The 23,697-nt window shown below is 45.0% G+C and overlaps 1 protein-coding gene across 1 annotated transcript; it reads left to right on the plus strand.

The window, feature by feature from the left end:
- Positions 1-794: 794 nt before the first annotated feature.
- Positions 795-19,532, plus strand: tnfaip8l3 (tumor necrosis factor, alpha-induced protein 8-like 3). Its single transcript, XM_047581661.1, has 2 exons — positions 795-1,242; positions 18,412-19,532. The coding sequence occupies exons 1-2, from the start codon at positions 1,197-1,199 to the stop codon at positions 18,972-18,974; spliced, it is 609 nt and encodes a 202-aa protein (XP_047437617.1). The 5' UTR covers positions 795-1,196; the 3' UTR covers positions 18,975-19,532.
- Positions 19,533-23,697: the final 4,165 nt, after the last annotated feature.

Consider the following 23,697-nt stretch of genomic DNA (forward strand, 5'->3'; position numbering starts at 1 on the left):
AGCAGAAAAGATAAAACAAGCGTGCACAATTCGTGCAGCTTTGCTGCCGTTTTTGCTTATATTTCTACTTTATTTATCTTTATGTAATTTATTCACATCTGTTTACTTAGTATCTATACCTCATAGTTACTATAGGTAAGAATCTGGGTCCTGAGTTGCGCAGTTTCGTTCCATGTCATGCTTCTGTATGCGTCTGCTGAATGCATTTTTAAAGCAGCGTGTACTGAAAACACTCTTCAGTGATGCACTCAAGGACACTCTTCTATTCAGAATTATTATGAAGTTCAAAAGCCGAGATCAGAAAATCAAAACCACAGTTTAAAGTGGGCACAATGAACAGAATGATTTATTTGTTGCTAGGAGTCCTCTGAGAAAACTCTAAATATGAACGATCAATCCAACTCTAAAGAAAGTAAAGCGGCCTCCATGTGACATAAACCATCCCAAACTTTTCTATTCACTGGTCACCTGGCGCCAACTCCTGTGACCACCGCAGATAGTAAATGCCCGCCAGTAACAAGGGGTCATGGGATTTTTGCTGCTGGAGATGAATTTCAAGTCACCATGAAAGAGTCTCTCCCACCGCTCGGCTAAAACACAGGCAGCACTCTTACCCAGAGACGGAGGGAGGGAGGAAGAGAGAAAGAGGAAGAGACGGCACTTACAGAATACAGAGAGAGGTGGAGAAAGAGTTTGAGGGGAGAGAGCGTGAAGAGGCTGAGTGTGACAGCACCAAATGAGACCAGGAGGAGGAGGAGGAGGGACCGAGTGGCGAGGGAGGGAAAAGGGAGGGAGAAACCAAGAGGGGGACGGACTGAGAGGGAGAGAGGGCAGCGAGCATCGGAGACAGGGAAAGTAGATGAGAGGTAGAAGTAAAGAAGGAAACTGAAGGAGTCAGGAGAGGAAGACAGAGGAGAGCGAAAGGAAAAAAAAGAGAGAGAGAGAGAGAGAAAGAGACGACAGCTCAGCAAATCAGCTCAGTGGCATTCCTCTCACAGCTGCAGCAGCGATCCAGACCAGGGAGGGAGAAGTTTAGCTCACAGGGAAAAGATACTTATATACGAGAAATAACACTCAGACTTCTTTTCTCCCTGGGTCCAAGAAATCTGAAGATTCCCTGAAGAGGACAGGGAATAAGCTGAGAAGAAGAGGAACCAGAGCGCTTCTGCAGCCTCCGAGTGTCCTGCAGGGGAAAGATGGATTCAGACTCTGGTGAGCAGAGTGACGGAGAGCTCTCTCCAGGTAAGACTCAAGATTATAAGTCCAGCATCACCCTGTCACCAGTTTCTGACATGTGGAGTAAACACATCCGAGGGTTGTTCAGAAGCTCCCTTCCTGCTTTCCGGCGCATTTTCAGTATTTTTTATCAGGTTCTGGATCCTCATCGCACATTTCCTCGTATACGCTCTGTACAGTTTCTCCAACAATCGCTCCTTTAATTCATGAAAGATGACGTATCACTCAGTTTTCAATTTGAAGTCACACGCTATCCAGGGTTGGTGTCAGAGCCAAGCTGGTGAGTGATCCCTGATGCTGGTGACTGGCAGAGCCTCGCTGAGTGTGTGTGTGTGTGTGTGTGTGTGTGTGTGAGTGTGAGTGTGTGAGTGCGTGTGTGTGTGTGAATGAAAGCCGGCTCGGTCGCCACCAGGAACAGGCAAGCTCCAACACGTGCAGCCAGTTTGCTCATCAACACGTCGAGCCACGGAGAAAGCTCCCCGAACGATGCCACCGGCCGCTCTTCCGCGGTGCACCCCGTGCCAGGAGACCGTGAACACCTCCGGAGTTAACTGGCAGCATCGCGTGGCCTGTTCATAAATCAGTTACAGGGCAAAGATTGAGAGTTATACATTAAACATGCAGATATGACCCCTCCCTTTGGGTTTGTCCTCTTATTGTGGTATTCCCCAGCATTCCTCCCTCGTGGGCGATTTATTGAACTTTGGCTCCGCAAAAAGAAAATTCTAGCTGGACAATAAATCATGAAACTATTTGTCATGAAGAGGTTTCTTATTAGCGGCCACGCTAATGGAGCTACCATAGCTGCATCAAATAATTTTAATTCTTCGATCGATAACGTTGACGGTGGTGGGCTGCTCGCCTCTTTTTTTCATTTGACAACACTGAACTCTGTGTGTTAGCGATGCTCCGGTGAACTCGCACCATCTGTCTGTCCATCTGGACCTCTGTCTGTGTGTCCGTCTTCTGGTCGGGGACGGATCCTAATGTCAGGGCCAGGCAGCTTCATGCGGTACACCTCATTAGCAGGCGACGGTGTACGGTGTATCGCCGGCTGATTCCAGGCACGCAGTCCGGGGTTAAAGCATGAAGCAGGACTCTAGAAAACGCTCCACGCATCATAACCAAACCTGTGCCGCAGAGACAGAGGCTTCATTCATGTCTTATTCACCCGAAGACGCGTAAACTGCTTTGCAAGAGGCCAGAGGTCAAGTGGGGAATTGACATTTTTGCACAGATAGTGTGATCTGGAAAAGCTTCCATCAGTTTAAGAAGGATTTGTAGCCTGTTGTTGAGTAGGAAGCAAAAACAGAACAATAGTTTTTCCTGTGTCGAGAGAAAGTAGGAGTTTTATGCACAAAATGCATCGTGCCTTGTTGCAGTTACCCATTCGGCCATTTGAATGAAACTATTTGAGCTATTTGAGTTGTTGTCAGTCAAGTGGCAAACTGTCATATATTTTCCCTTTTACGTCATATAGGCTCTGAAATATAAACGCTGCAAATGATTTATCGTATATCTGGCAACACGGGTGTACTCTCCGTGAAGCTCCATGAAGATTGGCTCCACGAGGCCAAATGTCCCCGAACGAAACCTGAGAAAAACGTATTTTGAAAACAGTTCTATTTTGAAAGCCTTTATCGTACACAAGCATGACCCTTATTGCCGCGCACGAGGATGAGGGACGTTCTATTGATCTCGGCTTCCCGCGCGTGCATCCTGCCGCTAAACTTCCAACAGTGTAAATATTGAGGTGTTTTGTTCCAGTTGCTTTCACCCTTCAGGATTCTCCTCTGCCCTTGAGCCGTTGGTGGCTGTTAGCGGTTGTTGTCGTTAGAGCGCGCGTTCCTTGACGATTTCAGCGTGAGAGAAATTAGCGAAAGTGTTTTTTCCTGCAGGGAATGACTCTCGGAGAACATCCTTTCCGTCCCGAGGACATTTAGCTGCAAAATATGCGGCCTGAAGTGAAATTTATAGTGGTGCATTATGTTTGGTCACCCGTGCATTCATTTAAAAAACTGAAAGTCATGGTGTGTAACGTTGAGAATTTGGAATTCTGTTGTTGTGATATGGATAAGGAAAGCGTGAGTAGAGCTGAGGTGGGTAATCTTATACCAGGCTGTAAGGATGTTTATTTCTGCTGTAGGGTTTTAATAAGGAACTCAGCGGGGACCGACTTTCGTTTGGAGCCAGCCTCAATAAGCTGATCAGAACTGCTTCCCGGAGGTTTCCTTTTAATAAGAATTAAAAAAAAAAGTAGCAGCGCAATAAACCAAACAGAAACAAAAGCATGCAGAGGAATGGAAGCACGTGTATGGCAATCTGTGGAACAAGACGTGTTAGCATCGATATAAATTTACAAAAATTTGACACATGATTGGCCCCGAGTGGGACCCGTGCAACAAAACACGAGGAAGCGCGGTCTGGCCGTGGCGCGACCAGCAGTATAATTTTAACAAGAGATTTTGGAACCGTCTTTGTCTTGACTGCGTGTTGACAGAAACTTGCGAATCGTCCATAAAATCAAGATCTCATATCCTCGCTGCATCTCCCGGGCCCTAACGTGAAGGCTGCGAGTTGGCTGCTGCGATCAGATGAAACGCTCTTCATGCTGCAACGCATACCCTAGTTTACTCAAAACCACTACTCGTTGCCACCACAGCCAACACTGCAGACAGCATTTAAAAAAACAAAAAAACAAAAAACAGTTTAACTCCGGTGCATACATTTAGACTCTGAGTCTAGCTTCTCTCTGAATGAGGACATTGCTCTTATTGCTCCCCGCTGTTGAGTTGGGCTCAGTGTTTTTTCTCTGGACAGCAACAAGACCCCATATATAGTAGTAACATATTTAACAGCGTGTTTACTATTAATCTATTCCAGGTGAGGTGAATAACTGGCGTTTATTTTTTTTAAAGAAACCTCAATGAACTTGTGCAAAAGACGGCAGCATGTTGAATAAGTTCATAAAAAAGTTATTACGTTTTTATGGCACTGTGTGAACGGTAGAACGGAACATCGTTAAAGAAGCAACATCTCTCTTCATCGTGCTTCTCTATCTTAGGGCACAACACAGAGCTCTGCACTAACTACTCTGAAAGATGCACCCTTTAGACCTTGCACCATAAAACACACAAACACATTATGACTTCTTTTTTTTTTTTTTTTTTACCCGTAATCATCCAGTCATGTAATGAGCGTGCCTCTGACCATAATATCCACAAATGGATTCCTGTCCTTTCTTCCTGTGGCAGACTGGAGATGACCACATCTCATTACGAGTCAAAGCGAGGCAGATTGAACACACCTGTTCTCCTGCATGACTTCAGTCCAGAAAGCAGAAACCAGACAGTGCACTTCACTAATTTGCCCCGCCGTCCTGATTGGATTACGTTTTAGTGGCTATATTAGCCTGACATTACGTTGGAGGGAAGTGAAGAATCAGCCCACGTTCTACTTTTGTCTGATTCATCACGGTGATGCGACTCATCCCGACACCATAACCCAGTCGGCCGTCTGCGGGCCAATTTCCAGCCGACTTGAAAGCGGAGTTGTTGAAAAAAAAAAAAAGAAAAAAAGATGCTGTTTGGATGTTATGGTAACAGCTGTGCGCTTCATGAGGCCGCGAGGGTCATTGCTGTGCTTCCATTACAAACAGAAAACTGCAGATGTTGTTTAATGACACAAAGTGAAATTTAATCTCCAGCCAGGTAGGCATTTACATACTAACCGATGCTGCAGCTCGATTGCCCATGTTAATTGCTGCTAATTCACACTTTCCCAAACACTTCACAGATCTAAAAAAAAATAAAATAAATAAAAAAAGACTTCTGCATTAGACCAGGCTGAAAGCACTCAGCAATTAGAGGAGAGGCTTCTGCTCCATGATTGCCATGTTGGCAGACTGGCCACATGCTTTACACATGAGAGACAAGCAGAGCGGGCCAGGCCTGCATACGCTGCAGCGCTCCCAAACACCGACGAAAAAAAAAATACGAACAGACACTCTGAAGAAATGCCTACGTTCTTTTCACTCATTCCCTCTGTATTACGACACATGCACCCCTGATGTTTTTTTCCTTTGCCTTTAATCTGGCCCACAGATGGAGAGTGCTCACTGCACTACACCCAGTACTCTATGCATACACACACACACACACACACACACACACACACACACACACACTCCACTCAAGACACCAGGAGCTAGTTCTGGAAAATTGTAACACGAACTGAAAAAGAAAGACGAAAGAAAAAACAAAAAACAGGAGCAAAGCTCAAAGTGGAAAAGAAGACTCAGGGAGAAAGTGTTTTCCCTTTCGCTGCACTAAAAGACAAATTATTAAAATTGTTAAATCTCCCAGCTTTGCGCACTCTGGTGTGCGTGCGTGCGTGCATGCATGCGACGACTCAAGAATAGTGCAGCATTTCATAGTGTTTGTGGGACATTTGGAAAGAGAATAGTCTCCCCATGGCTGAGCCTCCACTGAAACATGGAATTAGACCGCATAGGCACTTTGACAAGCAATCTGGTCAAAGGCCTCATAGACACACACACACACACAAGCAGAAGGAGGAGAGGGCTGTGGTTTTCACTGGAGGGCCGTTCGAAGCAAAGCAAACAGTCTCTCGTGGCGCCTGATGCGAGGCGAGTTCTTCGAGGGAGCGCGGTCCGGGACCAGAGTTTGGCCGGACGGGTGTCAGCGGAGCACGTACGTTCGTGCTCTCTAAATCTTCTTTGCAGGAAACGCGACGCTGACACTTGTACTGGCGTTGTTTTATTTGCTTTCTTGTGTTGAAAGTTCTCTCAAAGGTCCGGCTTTGCGTTTCGGCTTCTCACACGAGCTCTCTCCATTAGTGCCAATAAAAAGTCTGACTGGTTTTGTGGGGAGCCACTGCATTCTGCGTTTGTCTTACTTACCTTCCCCCAGCACAACCGCGCCGTGCAGATGGCGTCTAGCTATGGCTGTGGCTGAAAGATATCAGAAGACAAGGTGGAGTGGGAGGCAATTACACACACAGAGCTTTTCACACTAACTCCAGCACTGTGCTGATTATAGCACCATAAGGCTGCGGCAGAAGAGAAAACGGCAAATACCTTTGTTCAGCATGAAGTTTCATAACAGTTAGTTTAGCAATGTATCATATTAAGCTGTTTTTAGCACGCCTCTGAAGCTATTTCAGGCGGTAACACAGACAGAAGTGGCATGTGGAAATTATGCTGTGGGTTTAGTCATTTCATGGGCAATGAGGGCAACAGAGAGAACCTAAAATTCCACGCTCCTCAACGGCGGAGATTTGAATGAACTTATCGGATGGTTTTAGGCTGGCTGCGAGTGGGGCCGAAGCAGAAGAATGCTGTCGCTGAAACTCGGAAAACAAATCCACAAACGCATGTGTTTATGTGAGTGTGTGCGAACCACAGTTATTTCCTGGTCATTAGTTAGTGGTGAGTTGGCAGCCAAGAGAGCAGAAGCACTTTGGCTTTACACTGCAGTGCGCAGTCAGAGCCTCGGAGGCCAAAGCTCAAAGTGTGTCCAATTTTATCGCTCCAATCAAGGCAGGAGCAACCTTTTAATTGAGGAGCAGAGAGAGGGTGAAACCCTGCCCCGTTTCCTGGTTAACCTTTACTCCCCTGGCATTTATAGCTCCGTGCTATTTTCTCATTCAGGATCTGTCTCCTGTGAAAGCTAGGACACACACCGCAGTCCCGAAGAGTACAATTTGAATATGTCTCGTAATATGAAAACAAAACATTGACATTTGTCCACTGGGAGCTGCAGTTGTTCAGCGCTTATTGATGCACTGCCAAAATCCTGAAGTCACATGCAAACCAGCTGCTATATTCTGTGCAGATTTTAAATCCTCTTGATAAGACAAGACAATTTTATCTTCATTTTATTGGTAAGCTTTCATTGGAAAGTATAGTAAACAGCCCAGATTACACAGGTACATAGTGATGTGCGGATCAGTACTGAAATAACGATACTTCTGATACAAGGTCTTGCTCTAAAATTAATTCTCAAATCAATGATGTGATCCTGAACTTTTGGATCGGCAAGGAACATCACTATTTTTGGATGTTTTTTGGGGTATTTTGGAGGGGTGGCGGGGATTGTTAGTGCATGGGGGCCAGGGTTTCAGCTCTATATAAGGGCAATGACAGACTGAGGCCTCGCTTTTTACGTAAACCCAGCTAGAGAGGGGGGAACTAGTAAACAAACCAGGAGGCCAAAGTTCAGGGGGAGGGGGGAAGCTGGCAGGGCCCGGTGAGGCTGCGCATGCGGGCGTTTGTGTGTGTGTGTGAGTCTCTTTATAACCGCTGCCACTGCATGCTGGGACTTGGCTGAAAGTCTGTGAGAGGAGCAGCTCACCCAGGGCCCGGAAAACACTTCCTTCCTTGCCACTCACGCTCAAGCTCGTAGGGCATGGTGAGAAATGGAGAGAGGGGAGAGGGGAAGGGACAGACAAAGAGAGGGACGAGGGCTTCATGGGACAAAGACGCAGCAGCCGCTTCTTAATACAGCTGCGGATGAGGAAAAAGGAGCGAGGGCGAGGAGATGTGTGTGTGTTTGTGGTGTGGGCCCGTGTCTGACGTAAAGTCCCTTTGACGGGAGCTAAACAATCAAAATATGGGCACATGATTTCACCTCCACTTCCCTCATAGTTTTTTATTTTTTCCCATCAGTCCTCCGCACTCCCTCTGAATGAATTGACATCTGCCTGTCGTTTTATATTTGGTTTTATTTTGAATCAAACCCGTTCTCCTTCAGTCTGTCTTCTTTCTTCTTACTTTCCCCCCCCGCTGCTCACTTCCGCTAATCTCGCCTGAAAAGTGTGAAATGAAATCGAACGAGTCCCTTCCCAGCTTTCTCTTACCCTCTCGTTCTATAAATAGTTTCAATGTTTCAGATGGAACACATTAAGGGAGCTTCTCGTCTGGCTTCCAGGCCAGATAAAGTCAGTAAGGATAGCCCGAATAAATTATCCTCCTCTGTATTTTATTAGGGCCTCGGTCTCACAGTCTGTCATTACAGTTCACACACAGATACACACCCACCCACACATTCATAGCCATGCTTTCTATAAATAGATTGCCACGGTTTTATGAATAAAATGATTCCTTGAGATGCTCCAGCGACCAGATTTTCTTTGGCTCTCCGCCAGCTGATCGCATCGGCGATGTCCCACGTTCACTTGAATTTTGGTCGCTGGAGTTCAACTGTAGTTGGCGACGCTGTGTTTTATTTTTTGGTACATCTGCCCTCGACGAGTGTCCACATAACATTTGTCTGCGGGGTCTTTTTTTCCAGAGAAGCTCCCAGGGGAGGGAAGCAGAGAGGGGAGAGAGCCTGCAGCCAGTTCCCATGCCCAGCTAACTAGTCAACTGTGGCCTGGCTCTTTACAGCAGCTAAACAATGGCACGGAGAAGTAAACCACAGCTGGTGAAGGCATTAGCTTTACAGCAGAGGAGAGGTCATAGGGCGAGAATCTCACAGGACCCCACGGTCCACATTACGTCCCAACAGGATGTCCTGGATACACTTTTGGCCCTCTGAGGACCAGTCGTCGCCCCTCTGGTCTTCATACAAAGGAGCGACTGTAATGAAAACCAACGGTAAAGCAAAAAGGGCGAGGTCGAAGTCGCCTCTCCCTCTTAAGCTACCCCACTCCGCTGTCTTGTGGCAGCCGATCAAGCCGGTGGAATATTAATCAATCGCACGTCTCCTGCCGCTGCCTCATTTCGGCTCATCTCTATGATTCAGCTCCGCGGGGACGGCAGCCATTAAAAGACGGGGAGAGAAAGGAAGAGATGAGAGATGGGGCATAAAATAAGGTTGTGTGGCAGCCAAAGGCAATCTGTTCTTGTGTCTCTCCCGACTCAGAGAGGCTCCTAAGTGCTTTTCCCTGGACTGTTCGTCACAGCGGAGACACTCAGACCAGTCCCCCGGATAAACACACTAAGATTCAGACACTGTGTATCAGACCTCATTCATTACAGCTACATTAACCTGCATCAATTATTTCTATTAAGGAACGTCATCACAGGTTTGTCTGTGGGTGATTTTCATCCATTATGCATGCGGCGGTAAGGCTAAGTCAAACCATTTCAGGACAAGTTACCGTATCATTGTCTAGACAGCACGTTGTACTTTGGATGAAACCTTTACGTGACATTAAATCCACCAGTCTTTTAACTTAAACCCATAACTTGACAAGTCCACAGGCTCCATTTGGGGTTTAAAGCTTCAAAAATAAGTTACGTCTTTGGAAGACATGACCTGCGCTACATGTCACCTGTACGGCAGAACTAGTCCAGCATTTCAGAGGCGTACACTAAGTGCTTCCTTGACTTTTCACGGCCACCCTTCACAACCGGCAACACTCTCTGCTCCAGCTTTCATTTCAAACATGTATGAGTGCTCCCTGCTCGCGCTGCCACTGGAGCTGGAAAATCTGAACAGACCGGGCTTTTTGGGGAAGGGGTGGGGTGGGGTGCCAGCTCCATTTCCCCTGCTCGGCTTTCACAGGAAGTATGCAAATATGCTGAAACAAATTGCGTACGCCGTGGCCATTTCTCCAGCAAATAAATTGCAAATCATTTGTTTGTATTCAACGTTGGCTGACGCAAATATATCTTCAATGAGCACTCATGGCTCAGTTAACACCTTCAGCTCAGTGTTCAGCTGGGAAAGTTTTGCGTAGACATGTGCCACCCACCTAGGTCGGACCAGACACGCCAAACCACATAGCAATGATGCTCCTTGATGGCAGCAGCCATCCCCAGCAGGATGCAGCCTGACACAGACACACACACACACACACACAAAAACGATTTAGGAACAACTCAAAAAACAAGAAAACCAGCAAGTATTGACCTGGCTTCCAAATTCACTAGATCTCAAACTGATCAAGCATCTGTGGGTGATCCACAGAGACCCCTCCCCTCAACCGATAGAACCCATTTTGTTAGCAAACACCACAGGGCACCCTCTGAAGACCCATGTCCATTCTCTGATGAGTCACAGCTGCTTTGGAGGCACAAGGGAGACCTAGGCAATATTTGTAAGGTGGTCATAATTTTATGCCAGATCGGTATATAACAAAGGGTAGCCATCTGAGGGCCCTATATATATTTTTTTTTTCATGGGGCCCTAAACAACTGCTTGGTTAGCCAGTCCAGATGGTGCACCCATGGCAACACTCAGTTTACAGTTAAATGAATTTTGAGCAAATTTCACACTTATTTAAAGCAGAGAAAAAAGATAATACTGTATATAAGGAAAACATGGAGTGAACATTGATTTTTTATTTTTTTTTTACTAACATCTGTTAGACTGCTTTAATAATTCCTCTTTCTCTTTATGATGTTTTTTCATGATGTGCACAGTGGCTTATGTGCCTTATACCATCCGTGCTTTCAAGCTGGAACAGGTAAAAACTGGATCCAGGCAGAGACGGGCAACACCTGCAGAAAACATTAACAGCATAAAAAATCCACACAGCCATTTTTCTTGTTAGTCTTTTATATATATATATATATATATTTAGAAAACTAGCAACATGTACTTAATAAGCCTTAGAAATCTGTTCGGAGGATGAAACTGTAGTTCCTGTTACTGCACTTCCAGAGAAGCACGAGTTAGCAGTAACCTGTACATTGCAGCTACAGCCAGAGACACACAATGGCCCACATCTACCAAAGGCAATGAACTTTAAGCTGTGTGACCCCACTTTGCAGAAATGAAAGTCATTAAGGCATTAAAACTGAGTTATATATTAACCCGGAAGGTCTGAATGCCCCGCCACATCGCGAGCAGCTGTTAATGGCACAGCGAATGACCTCTTTCAGCACCGGCCTGCCCTTTGGAAACTGGCTCAGAGTCAGGTTTTACATGTCACGAATAACGCTCATCGTTGCGCTGCACCGTTCTGCGGCACATTCTACAAATCGTCTTTCTCAAGCTCTTTCATCGGCGGCCACTTCCATCTAGATACGAACACACGCTTGCATTTCAGACAGAGAGAGTGTATGTGCAGGGGCGGCATGTTTGAGTCATCATCCCAGTCGCATTGTGGGAGTCATAAATTATGCCTCTAAGGAGACTTTTGAGGTCCAGAGTGAGTGGAGAAGAAACATGAAATGACAGAAAAATCTATGTCGCTGCTTGGATACTTCTGCAGCTCTGGCTTTGTTCCAGAAAGCAACACGATGTGTATCTATAGGCTCTATTTACTATCTATCTGTGTGCTTACGTGACAGGAAATAATGACAAACACAGTATATCAACAAGTCAGCAGCCTTTAAAGTGACACTGGAAAAACATAACCCTGCTCCACTTCCACTATTTGAGGCACCAGCTGGCACAGAACACTCTGCTCCCCACTCCAGTCCGCTGGCCTCTCAGCCTTGCTTAACACTAGCCCTGCAGGCTATTAAAACCCCCTTTACTACTTCTGAATGACCCGCTCCATTGTTTCCCTCGAGCCTTGTAAATGCAGCCAGAGAGAGAACCCGCGGTAGCTCCTCATTGGAGACTAAAAGCAAATCAAAAGGCCAACATGAAAAGAAGTGGAAGTCAAGCTGTCACCCTTGTTTACTTCTCGTGCCCAAGGAAGATTTTCCCTGACATTTTCTTGGTATTGATACACTACCGATGCTGCGTTTGTTCTCTCTCGTGTCGGCGTTGCTGACGGATGATAGGCTTTATTCCCAAAGGCCTTTCCTGGACATCGTCCCACCGCGTGAGCGCACAAGTTTGTCCGTTGCCTGCTTGCGAGAGGCAAAACTCCCGCAGAAGTCCGGCTGTCTGCACGCGCGCACGAAAAGCGAGGCAAATGGAGATTAGCTCTGAGTTTCCTCTTGTAAAAAGAAAGCATCTGAAAAGGAAAATGCCTGGAAAAATGATTGCTGTGGCAGCGTTTACAGGGTGCGCTTGTTTAAGGAGAGGCATGCATATACAATACATTGTTGCCCGTGAACGGAAAAAAATCAGCTGCAGATGGAAAGCAAAGGCGGATGAGGGAAATTTGGTGTTCGCCATAAATAGGCAGTAGGGAAACTTTGCAAATCTGACCAACCGAGCGCTTCTACCTGTCTGCATTTTAAAAGTAGGTTGTCAGTCAGCGGCCGTTTCTGTCTGAACTGATGGAAGAACGAGTACTACACGGTCAGTATTTCTTTTTCTTTTTAACCGTCACATGTTAATAGAATGAATGTGTATGAACACCTGCGTCTGTTGTGTAAGCATAAAATCATGTGCATTATCTATCAGTGTCCACCTGACCAAGAAAAAAGCAAAAAACAAAAACCACTTGCACCTGTGTGACCTGGTTTTGTTCATGATAAACCGGGGCATGTTGTCATTAGCAACCTCAAACAGAGAATCAGGTGTTGTGTTTCTGTACGTGTGTGTGTGTGTGGTCCTGTGGTTGTAGTATACATGTTTTCACCGCGGCCTCCCATCCACACAATGTAGAGTAAATCATTCAATTTTAGGATGGATTCGGTCAGATTAGGAGCGTATCTGCCATTCGACATGAGGACATTGGAATATGGCCCTGTGTTTGTTTCTGATACCTGATGCTGCCTGGAAGCTTGAGCCCAGCAGAAGCTCTGAATAGTTCAGAGCAGAAGTAAATGAGTCATAGCTCTGCAGAAATCATCTGAATAAATGGAAGAAAAGACAGTTCCAGTCAGATACTTTTTATTGCCGAGTTATTTCAGGGTCATTGTCATTATTTTCTTTTATCTCTCGAATGCTTTGATCGCCACTGTGAAAAGCTTTTCAGATAACTGCATTAAATTCATACCGAATCTGTTTGCTGTCCAAACATGTCTCCCAACACATATTCACACACACTCGCACAGTTTGCCCCAGTCAGGCGTGTGTGTTTTTGCAGCGCTCCGGCTGATAAGCGCCTCCAGCGTTGGCTCGGTTAAAGGCCAGTCGGCCCTCGTCGGTATTAGCCGCTGGCCCTGCTGATGGCCTACTCCTCTGGTTACACTGGAACAGGACCAACGTAAGCCTCGGGACCCAGCACACTTCAGAAAATGTCCAGCTTACAGAGTCATTTCATATTTTGCCGAGGACCACCCTCTTAGAACAGGGGTTTTCATTTTGCATTCAATAAGTCGTTATTACACAGGATGAGATGTTACAATCCCTTGTGCCAAGGTCCGAGGAGGCAAAACTCATTTAAAAGCCCTGTCCAACTGAAAAATCGACCAGCAGGCTAGCAGTAAGCTACCACTAGCAACCAACAAGAAGACACAAGCTAACTAGCTTAGCCAACAGCAGTAGGTAAGAAGTGATAGGATATGTGACTACATGTCAACCAACACATCTCTCTCAGCAAAACACAAGGCTAAACACAATTAGAAACCCAGTTCAAGTGAAAGCAATTACCCCGTTGAAGACCTATGTCTTAGAATATGATGGAGTCGTCTCCACATCTTCACTCCCTAAATACACACGTTTTTAACATGTTCTTGGTATCTTACTTAACTCAGATCATCTTAGCCGACTAGTGACTTCCAATAATATCCATGCAAATGTTCTTAAACCTAACTCCAGATCCAGTATGAAAAGTAGGAACAGTTGCAACTCAGGCACATAACTTACACAGGGTGAGGATTACCAATGGTTTGATACAGTCTTTTTAAATGTTATATGTATGTTTTCATTAAAGCAAAGACTCACGCTTTTCTATATGCTATGCTATTTCTCTAGCAATTCTCACTTCTTAGTTCTATTTATGAAACACTGGGCTACCGCTGTCAGCCAATTAGCTTAGCACAAACCTCTAAACTAAACTCAAAAATGAACTTTTTCTTATCTTTTATTCTCATTGCCAAGTAAAATAAAAACTTAAAATTTACTCTTTAAGTTTGCAGGTTTTTCACAGTCGTATAGACATTTTGCACAAAAGATCACTTCCTCCTCTTCATATGAGCGTCCCTGACTGAAATGGAAATAGATTAGATCTGAATGACATTTTTTGCAGCGCACCACCTTCAGCAGGGCAGCCTTGGCGGGTCTCCACGTCCCACACTGGATGTATGTTCTGATGCAGCGCACCAGAAACTGTTGACTCAGCCCTCTAAAAACATCAGGCGGAACAAAGAGAGACTGTCTAGTCAACAGCCGCGGCCAGGGAGCAGCAAGCACCTTGCTAATCCCGATTTTAAAAGTAAACTTTACCAACTCCCAAAACACCGTTATGCAACCGCTGCCATGGGCCCAGTGGCTTCGGCCTGTGTCGAATTTGTTCTCCCGGTAAACTTTATTTTGTGAAAACTTTACACGCGAGGACAAGCAGTGCAGAAGAAATACAGGTACGAGAAGAGCTGTGGGAGCGAGAGAAAGACAAGTAACAGGACAAGCAATTTTTTCCAGCCATCTCTCCCCTGACAGCCTGGACTCTCGTCTAACTCATTCTGACACCCCGGGTTCGAGCATGTCACTCATCACAGCCTCTGGGTGACGGGCTGTGTGTGAGTGTGTGAAAAGAGCCTGGACTTCTCAATGTCTTCATCTGTAATCATCTACCCTCGCTTACTCCGTGTGCTAAAATCCCCAGCCGCACTCTGAATCACCCACCTTCCTTACCAGCACTCTGACTCACGCCTCAAGCGGCCTCGTGTTCATTCTTCACAGTATTTTTCACCTCACACTCCTTCATTTTTGCTTACATTCCTCATCACTCTGGGATGTGCAAACAGACTCGAGACAGGGGTCAAGCCAAGTGAGTCGATAGCCACCTGCTGGTCCTGAGAAACAGGCTCCAGGCTGTGTGTCGGGGGGTGGCGAAGAATAATTAATCTGCTTTTAGCTCTGCTCTAAATACAGAAAATCACTTACGTGCATGCGGCACATTTGTCAGTTAGGGCTTAAACAAATATTTGCGGTAAAAATTAACGATCAGAATTCATTTGGAAAGCGAGCGGTCGCGCACATTCGTAGGATCCAAATCATTGGTTTGACAAGGCTTGCTTTATGGAGCAAGCTGTCACCTTTATCAGTGTGCCAGGGTTTCAGAAATCCATCCAGTTGGGTTTCTGAATATCAGAGGCTGACTGGAACAAAGAGCTGCTTCAGAGAAACAGGAAGTGACAGTGACAAAGAGAGCCTGTTGATGAGAGGCACAGATCTGTCTAATGAAACCTAGAAATATACCCCGGTGTTGGTATTCAAATATTATGGAAACTACTGCATTGACGACATATGCACGTGTTATCTATTTATCACTGCTGGCCATACAGTTGACATTTGGTGTTTTTAAGAGCTGTGTCTGCAGAGATGAAACGCTGCCTAATTTCTCCTACACTAACATTATGATTACCAATAAATATTGTGTGCTCTCAAAACAGTCGTGACTCATCGGAGTTGTTCCGTTTTTGTGCCTGTGCCATCAAAGAGAGCCTGGTCTAGGTGGGTGGCACATGTCCAAGTAACATCCACATGAATGAATGTCAGATCCAAAAGTTTCCCAGCAGAACGCTGTATTGTCACAGGATCAATGTTATGTGGCCAATATGATTCACTTCTCTTGTCAGTGGTTTAATGTTATGGCTGATCGTTGTACTGGCTGGGGTGAGAAAAATGGAACGTAGCATTTGACGGTCTACGTAGCTGGATGACGTTCTAACATTTCAATCGAAGAGTTTACAGCTGAGCAAATATGTCGGGCCGCGGCTCCGTAAACACGCTGTGAACGCACCGTCACAGTTAATAAGGAAAACGTAACTCCGTAAAGCCTTACTGGACATCATTAAAGCCTAGCTATCAATAAATGATACATGAGATGCAATAAAAGCGACAGACACGCACGGAAAACTCACACAACGGCAACTTACAGTATGTGTTGTCTGATAATGTGTTGTTTTTTTAATTAGCTGCACTAAAAATTGTTCACGTTTCATGTTAGAAAAATTGCTTGTAGCGACAAATACACAGATCATATCACTTTGGTGCTCATCACCATGCGCAGCTGATTTCAGGTGGTCAGTCCAATGTAGGCGGTTAAAAGCCATGTACTTCCCACAGGAATTGGAGGAGACTAAAACTGAGCCAAAAGCAGAGACTACTGAAGTTACATTCACTGGGTTATTAGAAATCTAACCACAAACTAGTTATAATGTTGCTCCACCGTCCATCTGTGACTGCTTACTTCAGAGATTCCCTACATCCCATGAGCTATATAAGGTCACAAAATCGTCTTCCAAATAACAGAAGTTCGATGGAGACCACCTACGGCTTGCAAAAGAACTGGCTGAGGAGTGTTTTCCTGTTTATTAAAGTCAAGACATCAGATTTTCTTCCTTTCGCAGCGGCCTCAAATTTCTCAAATGAAATCTCTCGCTCTTCTGCCTTCGCGGTGGGTATTGAATTAACTGATATAAATAGTTAAAACCTTCAGGAGTTAAATGATACGGGCGACTCCTGCATCTCTGGCACTCTCAAACTCACCCACCACCACTTTTGTCTGCATACAATGGCTTTCACCCCCACTCTCATGAGGACGAATAAAAGAGTCCTGGAAAAAAAAAAAGAATCATATGTGTGTGGAGAAAGAGATGTTTGCCTTATTAGCTGTAAATGTCATTGTGGGCTAATTATACCTCCACCAAATGTCATTTAGCTTCAGACCAACGCGTGAAATGTCACCTCTGTGCGTTCACACGAAATGCCAAGGATTGGATTTCTTTTAGTCGTTGGGCAGCATTCAAACACATGTTTGACTAACACAAAAAACAAACAAACGAAAAAAAAAAAGGAAAAAAAAAAAAACGTGGTGGTGGTGTTAATTCTAAACGGTCACATATCCGTCTGTTTTTAATAAATTGTGGTGACAGCCAAGCAGGTGTTCCTCTGTGAATTCGGGCTCATCTGCTGCTCTGCGCTAAGCCCACTGGGCAATCACGTCCGCCATCCACTGTTTCTCCGCTCAGCCTCTCTCCTCTGTGGAGGAGGAGGAGGTTGACAATGCTACCCAGTGAATGAGAGGGAAACGTGAAGCCTCTTTCCTTGGCTTTAATCATAATAGGAGTTATCTGGTGTGTAATTTCAAGCTGGGTGGCACCTAAATAAAACCCCTCTCCGTCCACCCACTCCTCACATTCACGCAGACACATGCTAGGCTGCTGCTGCGGCGGCGGCCACGGCTGCACGAGGACACGGAGAGGCTTTGATGTTCTGCTATATCTACTGTGATATATTTGCGACAGCAGCGGTACACGACATGAAACGGTGATCAATCTGGACTCGCGGAGAGGCAAAAAGGTTCTTATCAGGGTACAGCTGCTTGATGTTATCCAGGGCCGATCGTCATTCCTCCCCGTAGCCTGCCCACTAAACTACTGCCAACTCCAGGAGGGCCGCCGCCCTTCTGTTCTCTGTATCACGTTTGTCATTTTTCAAATATCCTTAAGTGCCCTAAAAATAAACAATGAGGCTTTTTGTTTGAGAGAAGCTGGAGGTAGTCTCGTATCGCGGAGAATATCTTGAGTTTGAAACTGTTTGGATTTGGCTTTTCTTCCACTTCATCTGGAAGGAGGTTGTGCCCAGTTTCATTGTTACACAACGCAAAGTTTTGTAACAAGTGAAGATCAAAAAGTCTCAGTAATAAGGAAAAACTGTGATGGTGATCAGACTTCCTTGTGAAGGGACGACGCAACGTCAGTGAAGACTGGAGACAGGAAATGACCCATATTTTTCATTACAACGGGTCAACTGAGGCTGTTTGAAGCCAGATGGAATTCAGCTGTTGCATGCAAATGTACCACACTCTGAGGGCGGTAATAATGAAAACGGTATAGGGGCGCACTGTTTAACCGGCTCTGGCTTTATTTGAATATTCACTGCTGTGAATTTTGTAAAGAAAAACACAAATAACTGAGGTGATTTGTTTAGTGTATCTTAAAGGGACAGCACACCAATAATCAAATTTAGGGTTTAATGAAGTTACAGTTACTTAAACCATCATTCACTTAATATTTTGGATATTTTTTTCCACTCCGCCATGTGCTCAAAGCCAGGATACTATCTTTCATTATTATTATTATATCTTTTTTTATATCTATTTTATTTATTCTTTTATAAATAATGTGACAAAAAGATGTTGTTGAACTTTCGGACTAACTTCACATCTTTCATCTTTCTCTTCCTTTAGGACAGGAGAGCTTTAACTCCCGCTCTCTTGCCATGCAAGCCCAGAAGAAGATCCTGAGCAAGATGGCGACCATGGTGGTGGCCAACATGCTGACAGACGACACAAGCAGCGAGATCCTGGATGAGCTCTACAAGGCCAGCCGGGAGTTCACCAAGAGCAAGAAGGAGGCCCACAAGATCATCAAGGACGTCATCAAAATCGCCCTGAAGATCGGCATCTTATACCGCAACCACCAGTTCAGCCCCGACGAGCTGGACACAGTGGAGCGCTTCAAGAAGAAGATGAACCAGGCGGCCATGACGGCGGTGTCGTTTTACGAGGTGGAGTACACCTTCGACAGGAATATTCTGTCAGAGCTGCTGCTGGAGTGCAGGGACCTCCTTCACACTCTGGTCGAGCAGCACCTGACCGCGCGCTCGCACGCACGCATCGACCACGTTTTCAACCATTTCGCCCACGGGGAGTTCCTGGCCGAACTCTACGGGGACGGAGAGGAGTACAGACTCTCTCTGAGGAAGATCTGCAATGGCATCAACAAACTGCTGGACGAAGGAACGCTTTAACCTCCTGCACTTGACCTCCTTTCGCCCATTGCTCCCTGTCTTGCTGGTCCCTCCTGCCTCTTCTATTTCCTTTTCAATTGCGCACCCCCCGACCCCTACATCCGCCACCTTCTCACTGCTCCCGTCTTCCTGTTTCTTCTGCATCCATTTCCACCGAGGTTGCTGTAACATCCTGCTGCTGTGGTTCAATGAGGGACTTTTCTTAGACTGTCTCTCCACTCAGAGGATCATCGCCGCGCACTAAGACAACCTGTTTCACATTGTATGCCTTGTACGTCCCCTTTCGTGTGCAAAAGTGTACTGTACCAATTGCCAAAAAAAAAAAAAAAACACATACAGTAAGTACATTTGGATATGGAAGATAATCAGTAGTAATCAGTCTTCGTCTCTTTTTGTGTGCGTCTGTGCGTGTGTGTTTTTTATGGGATCCGCCTGAATAATGTTGCGTTGTGTTTGTACATAAGACCAACTATGACATGCTGTGTGTATTATGTATCTGTGTCAGTCTTCTCTACAAGGGTGTAACACTTGACTTTTATTAAAGATTTCTTTAAATCATTATTTTGCTGTTCTTCCAACAACACGTCAACGGACGAGTTCTAGGAAAGATTCTCACAGTCACAGTGATAATTTCCTCTCATGACTCATTTCCCAGTCAACATGTGAGAGAAAACAATGATTTGCCTGCCTGGAGACTAGCTGCTCACTGAGTGATGCCTCACATTTACTAAAATAATAATTACGCTGTCTTATTTTTCACGTGGAAACAGTTACAAGGCCACACAATTCATAGATGGGCTACATGTGAAGAACAAGTCCCAAATGGCGCATGGAGCTACTACTTTCCTGTCCATTTAACCCACATTGCCAAAGCATATTTTGCAACCAACAGGAAAATCTGTGATTTGTTATTTCAGGTTCATTAGGTGCCCTCTGCTCTGTTCTGTTCCCGCGTCCAGGAAAACATATTACTGGTGGCTTGGTGTGTCTCCAGCTGAATGATTTTGGCAGCCGACGCAGAAGAAGGCCAGTTTCGTGTCTCTGTTTCCCTGCAGGAACATAAAACACACAGACCACCCACCCACTTTACACTTACAGTTACTCCGAGGCAACCGCACACACCAACTCATTTATACACTTATAGTGTATCTAAATCACAAAATCTTGAATCAGACAGTGTGAACGTGATTGAGGGATGAAGCGTCGTGATTAATAATGTTTCTGATTTTGCTGCTTGAGATCATGTGTGTTTTTTGTTTGTTTTATTTTTTTTTTTAAAGTTGAGGGCTAGTAATCATTCGCAAATATGTTTTGGACAGTGAGTCATTTCTATAATTAGACTGTGTCAACACTATAAAAGTTTACTTAAACATGAAGGGAAAACGTTCCCTGGCTCTGTAAAAGGTTCAAAAAATATCCCTGCCAGCTTTTCTAAATGTCACCAAATGAACGTTTGTGACCCCCCTAACTGAATTATATGCAGAGATGTTTTAGTTTGCTGATGTGATGGCTGTAGAGCAAACATCAGCAAACATATGAACTTAATCTTGAAGCGGGTCTTTGAGATATTTGTATTGCTCTCTGTCATATAAATTACCAAATTAGCAGCAAAAATCAAAGATACCCTACCAAAATTTGAATAGTTTTTTATCTTTAAAGCCCAAATTGCTTATAAACCCACATCTATTAAACTGCATGCATCACAGTCTCTAAGCCCAGGTGAAACTTTTCTAGTTTGTTTGCAAAAATACATTAAGAGTCATTAGGGAACTTTTTTAAAACAATAAACCAGTTATGGGTAAAATCAGTTGAAGATGAATATGAGCAAGAGTAAAAAACAATTTTAGATTTTCTTCCTTTAGATCATAGGTCATAGGTCTTAAACAGGGGATCCACGACCCCTAGGGGTCTGTGGAGGTACTGCAGGGGTGGTGGTGGGGGAGTGGGGGTCGCAAAATCTTTGGTTGATTAGTGATTTTTATATATATATTTTTTAAATTTTCCCCCACCAATTAAAATTTCTTTAAATACACATTAGATATCAAAATCTCGTCTCTTATACCTTTATAAGCTGTACACAGTAGGACCCGCCCCTATCGCTGCTTAGCCAATCACGAAGCCGCGTATTACGCGCCGACTCTGTCAGGTTCCCCGCAATTGGCCGAGAGCCTGTTCAGGCCCCCGGGTGAAATTCAAGACGCACGCTACAATATTAGCAGAAGAGAAGCTAACAATGCAGCTCACTCCTGTCAGCCAACTACTGAGGCCAAAACTGCTAGGTGATTCACTGCCCCACTTTTGTGAGAACAGTAAACAACCAATTATGGGTAAAAGTCATTCAAATCAGAGCGAAAGTAAAAACAAAAAACACGTTTAGATTCTCTTTCTTTGGAGTCTGTAACTCAAAACACGCACACCACACAAAAAAAGACAAAATAAATACATCCTTTTTTACATCAGAGCTGGTGGGCTGTGGCTAAATGAGCTTCCAAAGCCGCCACACCCCCACCCTAAAGGATCAGTGGATGAAGGAGGAAGTCAGCAGCATCACAACATCAGCCGGTGAAAGAACTGCTGGGGGGTCACATGTTGGAGCTCCAGTGCAGGACATGTGAGTGTCCTGAGAGTGTGTTTGTGAAACACGGGGAACTACCGGCTCGTTTGCCGACACTGCCCAAAGGTAGGAATGTTTTCAAACTGTGAAAAAAGGTAACTGCATACGAGGATTTGGCTTGCGCAGTGGCATTCACCCGCAATTAGGTCGCATTAAGAAACCACTTGATTCAGACTCTCCTCTGTTCACTTCTGTTGGATGAGAGGGCAGCATAGACCTCTAGTGGTGAAGAGATTCCACACACACACACACACACACACTCACAGTCGTATTTTGCTGAAGGCGATGAGCTTGAGTCGTCTGTCAGTCACAAAACACAAAAACAATAAAAATGAGGGGTTAGTTGCTCGTATCAGGGTTCCTCGAGGGATTTTTCTTTCTGCCATGAAAGCCGTTTAATTGAGACAAAGAAACCACTTCTAACAGGACCTATTTACAGAGGCCTGCTGACCACAGCAAGTAATCTGAAAGAAGAACTCTACCCGTCTGACACAATAGGTTATTTGTCCTAAATAACCACAGGGCTTTTTTGGGGGGAAAGGGGGGGACTCGGCATACTGTTTGAAGAAGTCCGTAAATAGATAACACATCAAAAGCAGCTGCTCCTTCAGCTTCTACTGAAGTTGACAGTCTTTGAAGTCCCAACAGTTTTCCCCTGGGTCTGCTGTAGAGGAGGACTGTGTCCTTCTATTTTCTCTGCCTTGCTTTCCAGAGAATCCCTCTGTTTAGGGCTTCTCGAAAGACAGTCAGCGGGAACACAAACTGCGGAAAAATACTTATAAATACCATGTCAGTGGTGCTCAACGTCACCTCTGCAATCAAACACACGCTCAATCCACATATCCAACCAAACATTCCCATACTACATCAAAAAAGAAACGATTGCAAAGGCATTCTGTGGTTGAAAAAGTATTAAAACACTTTATTTAAGCGTGGCAAAAAACGCGTAGACACACAGGCCTACGTGTTGCGGCCATGTTGGCGTTCATCAGGGCATAGCAACAGGAAATAGGACAAAGCTTAAAAAGGGCACCAGCAGGTGATTAGAGGGTGGAGCCTTCCCATTATGTCACACACCATGTGACTTACAGCTACCAGAACTCAGTAAATTAAAAACATACTAATAATATTGCTGGAGAGAAAGAAAGGGAGAAAGGAAGAAGCACAGTTAAACGGCCATACTTCATAGAAAATGGCAAAAATCACATTCCTCATTAAGGCCAGGGAAAGAAGTTGCCTTGAGTTTGCTAATCCAAAAGGTTTCTCTTTGGAGAATGGTCCCGCCTCTTTGGGATTGGAGACAACCTCTACCACCGTAACTTTGAGGGAGGAAGACGAGGGGTGACTTGCCCGCTGGTTAATGGACAGCCATAGGACAGGAAGGATTTTTGGTTCGTATGGCATTTTTGTGTTCTGCCACTCTGTCCTTCAGCCTTCGTTTTGTTCTGCCGATGTAGAAGCAGCCGCACTCACACTACAGCCTGTAGACTACGAAGGTAGTGTTACAATTGGAGAATTATTTTGAAGTCTCCTGAGTGCACTAAGCCATTTGGAGACGTAAACAAGGCTGGCCATCTTGTAAGAATGCAATGTTCTGCTTTGACCAGACCAGACAGCCACACCCCAAAGCAATGATGCTCCTGATGGCAGCCTGACACAAACACAGTTTAGGAACATCTAAAACAAACAAACAGCACCTGTTGACCTGGCTTCCAAATTCTCTAGATCCCAATTTGATCAAGTATCTATGTAATGATCCATAAAGGCCCCTCCCCTCAATCCATAGCACCCAAAGCCCCCCCAATAACAACATCCTGTTGCCAGACACAACAGGACACACTCAGAAGGCCCATACCATCATACTCCATTCTCTGATGAGTCACGACTGTTGTGGAGGCACAAGGCAGACCTACACAGTACTGGGGAGGTGTAAGTCAGTATTATGTTTCTATTTTCAAACCTGTATCACTACAATTTAAACACCACTGCACCATCTGTGTATAATGCGTACAGCTTTATTGTAAAAGACGACCCACTGTCCCTCAAATTGTGCTACATTTGGCTAACACATGATGGCAGTATGATCTCTATAATGCTGCGTACCTCAGA

The sequence above is a fragment of the Mugil cephalus genome, chromosome 3 (genome assembly GCF_022458985.1).
Source record: "Mugil cephalus isolate CIBA_MC_2020 chromosome 3, CIBA_Mcephalus_1.1, whole genome shotgun sequence".
In the NCBI taxonomy this organism is placed as follows: Eukaryota; Metazoa; Chordata; class Actinopteri; order Mugiliformes; family Mugilidae; genus Mugil; species Mugil cephalus.

Coding starts and splice junctions, on each gene's coding strand:
- tnfaip8l3 (XM_047581661.1), top strand. CDS start 1,197: ATGGATTCAGACTCTGGTGAGCAGAGTGACGGAGAGCTCTCTCCAG. Junction 1,243..18,411: donor TGACGGAGAGCTCTCTCCAG/GTAAGACTCAAG, acceptor CTCTTCCTTTAG/GACAGGAGAGCTTTAACTCC.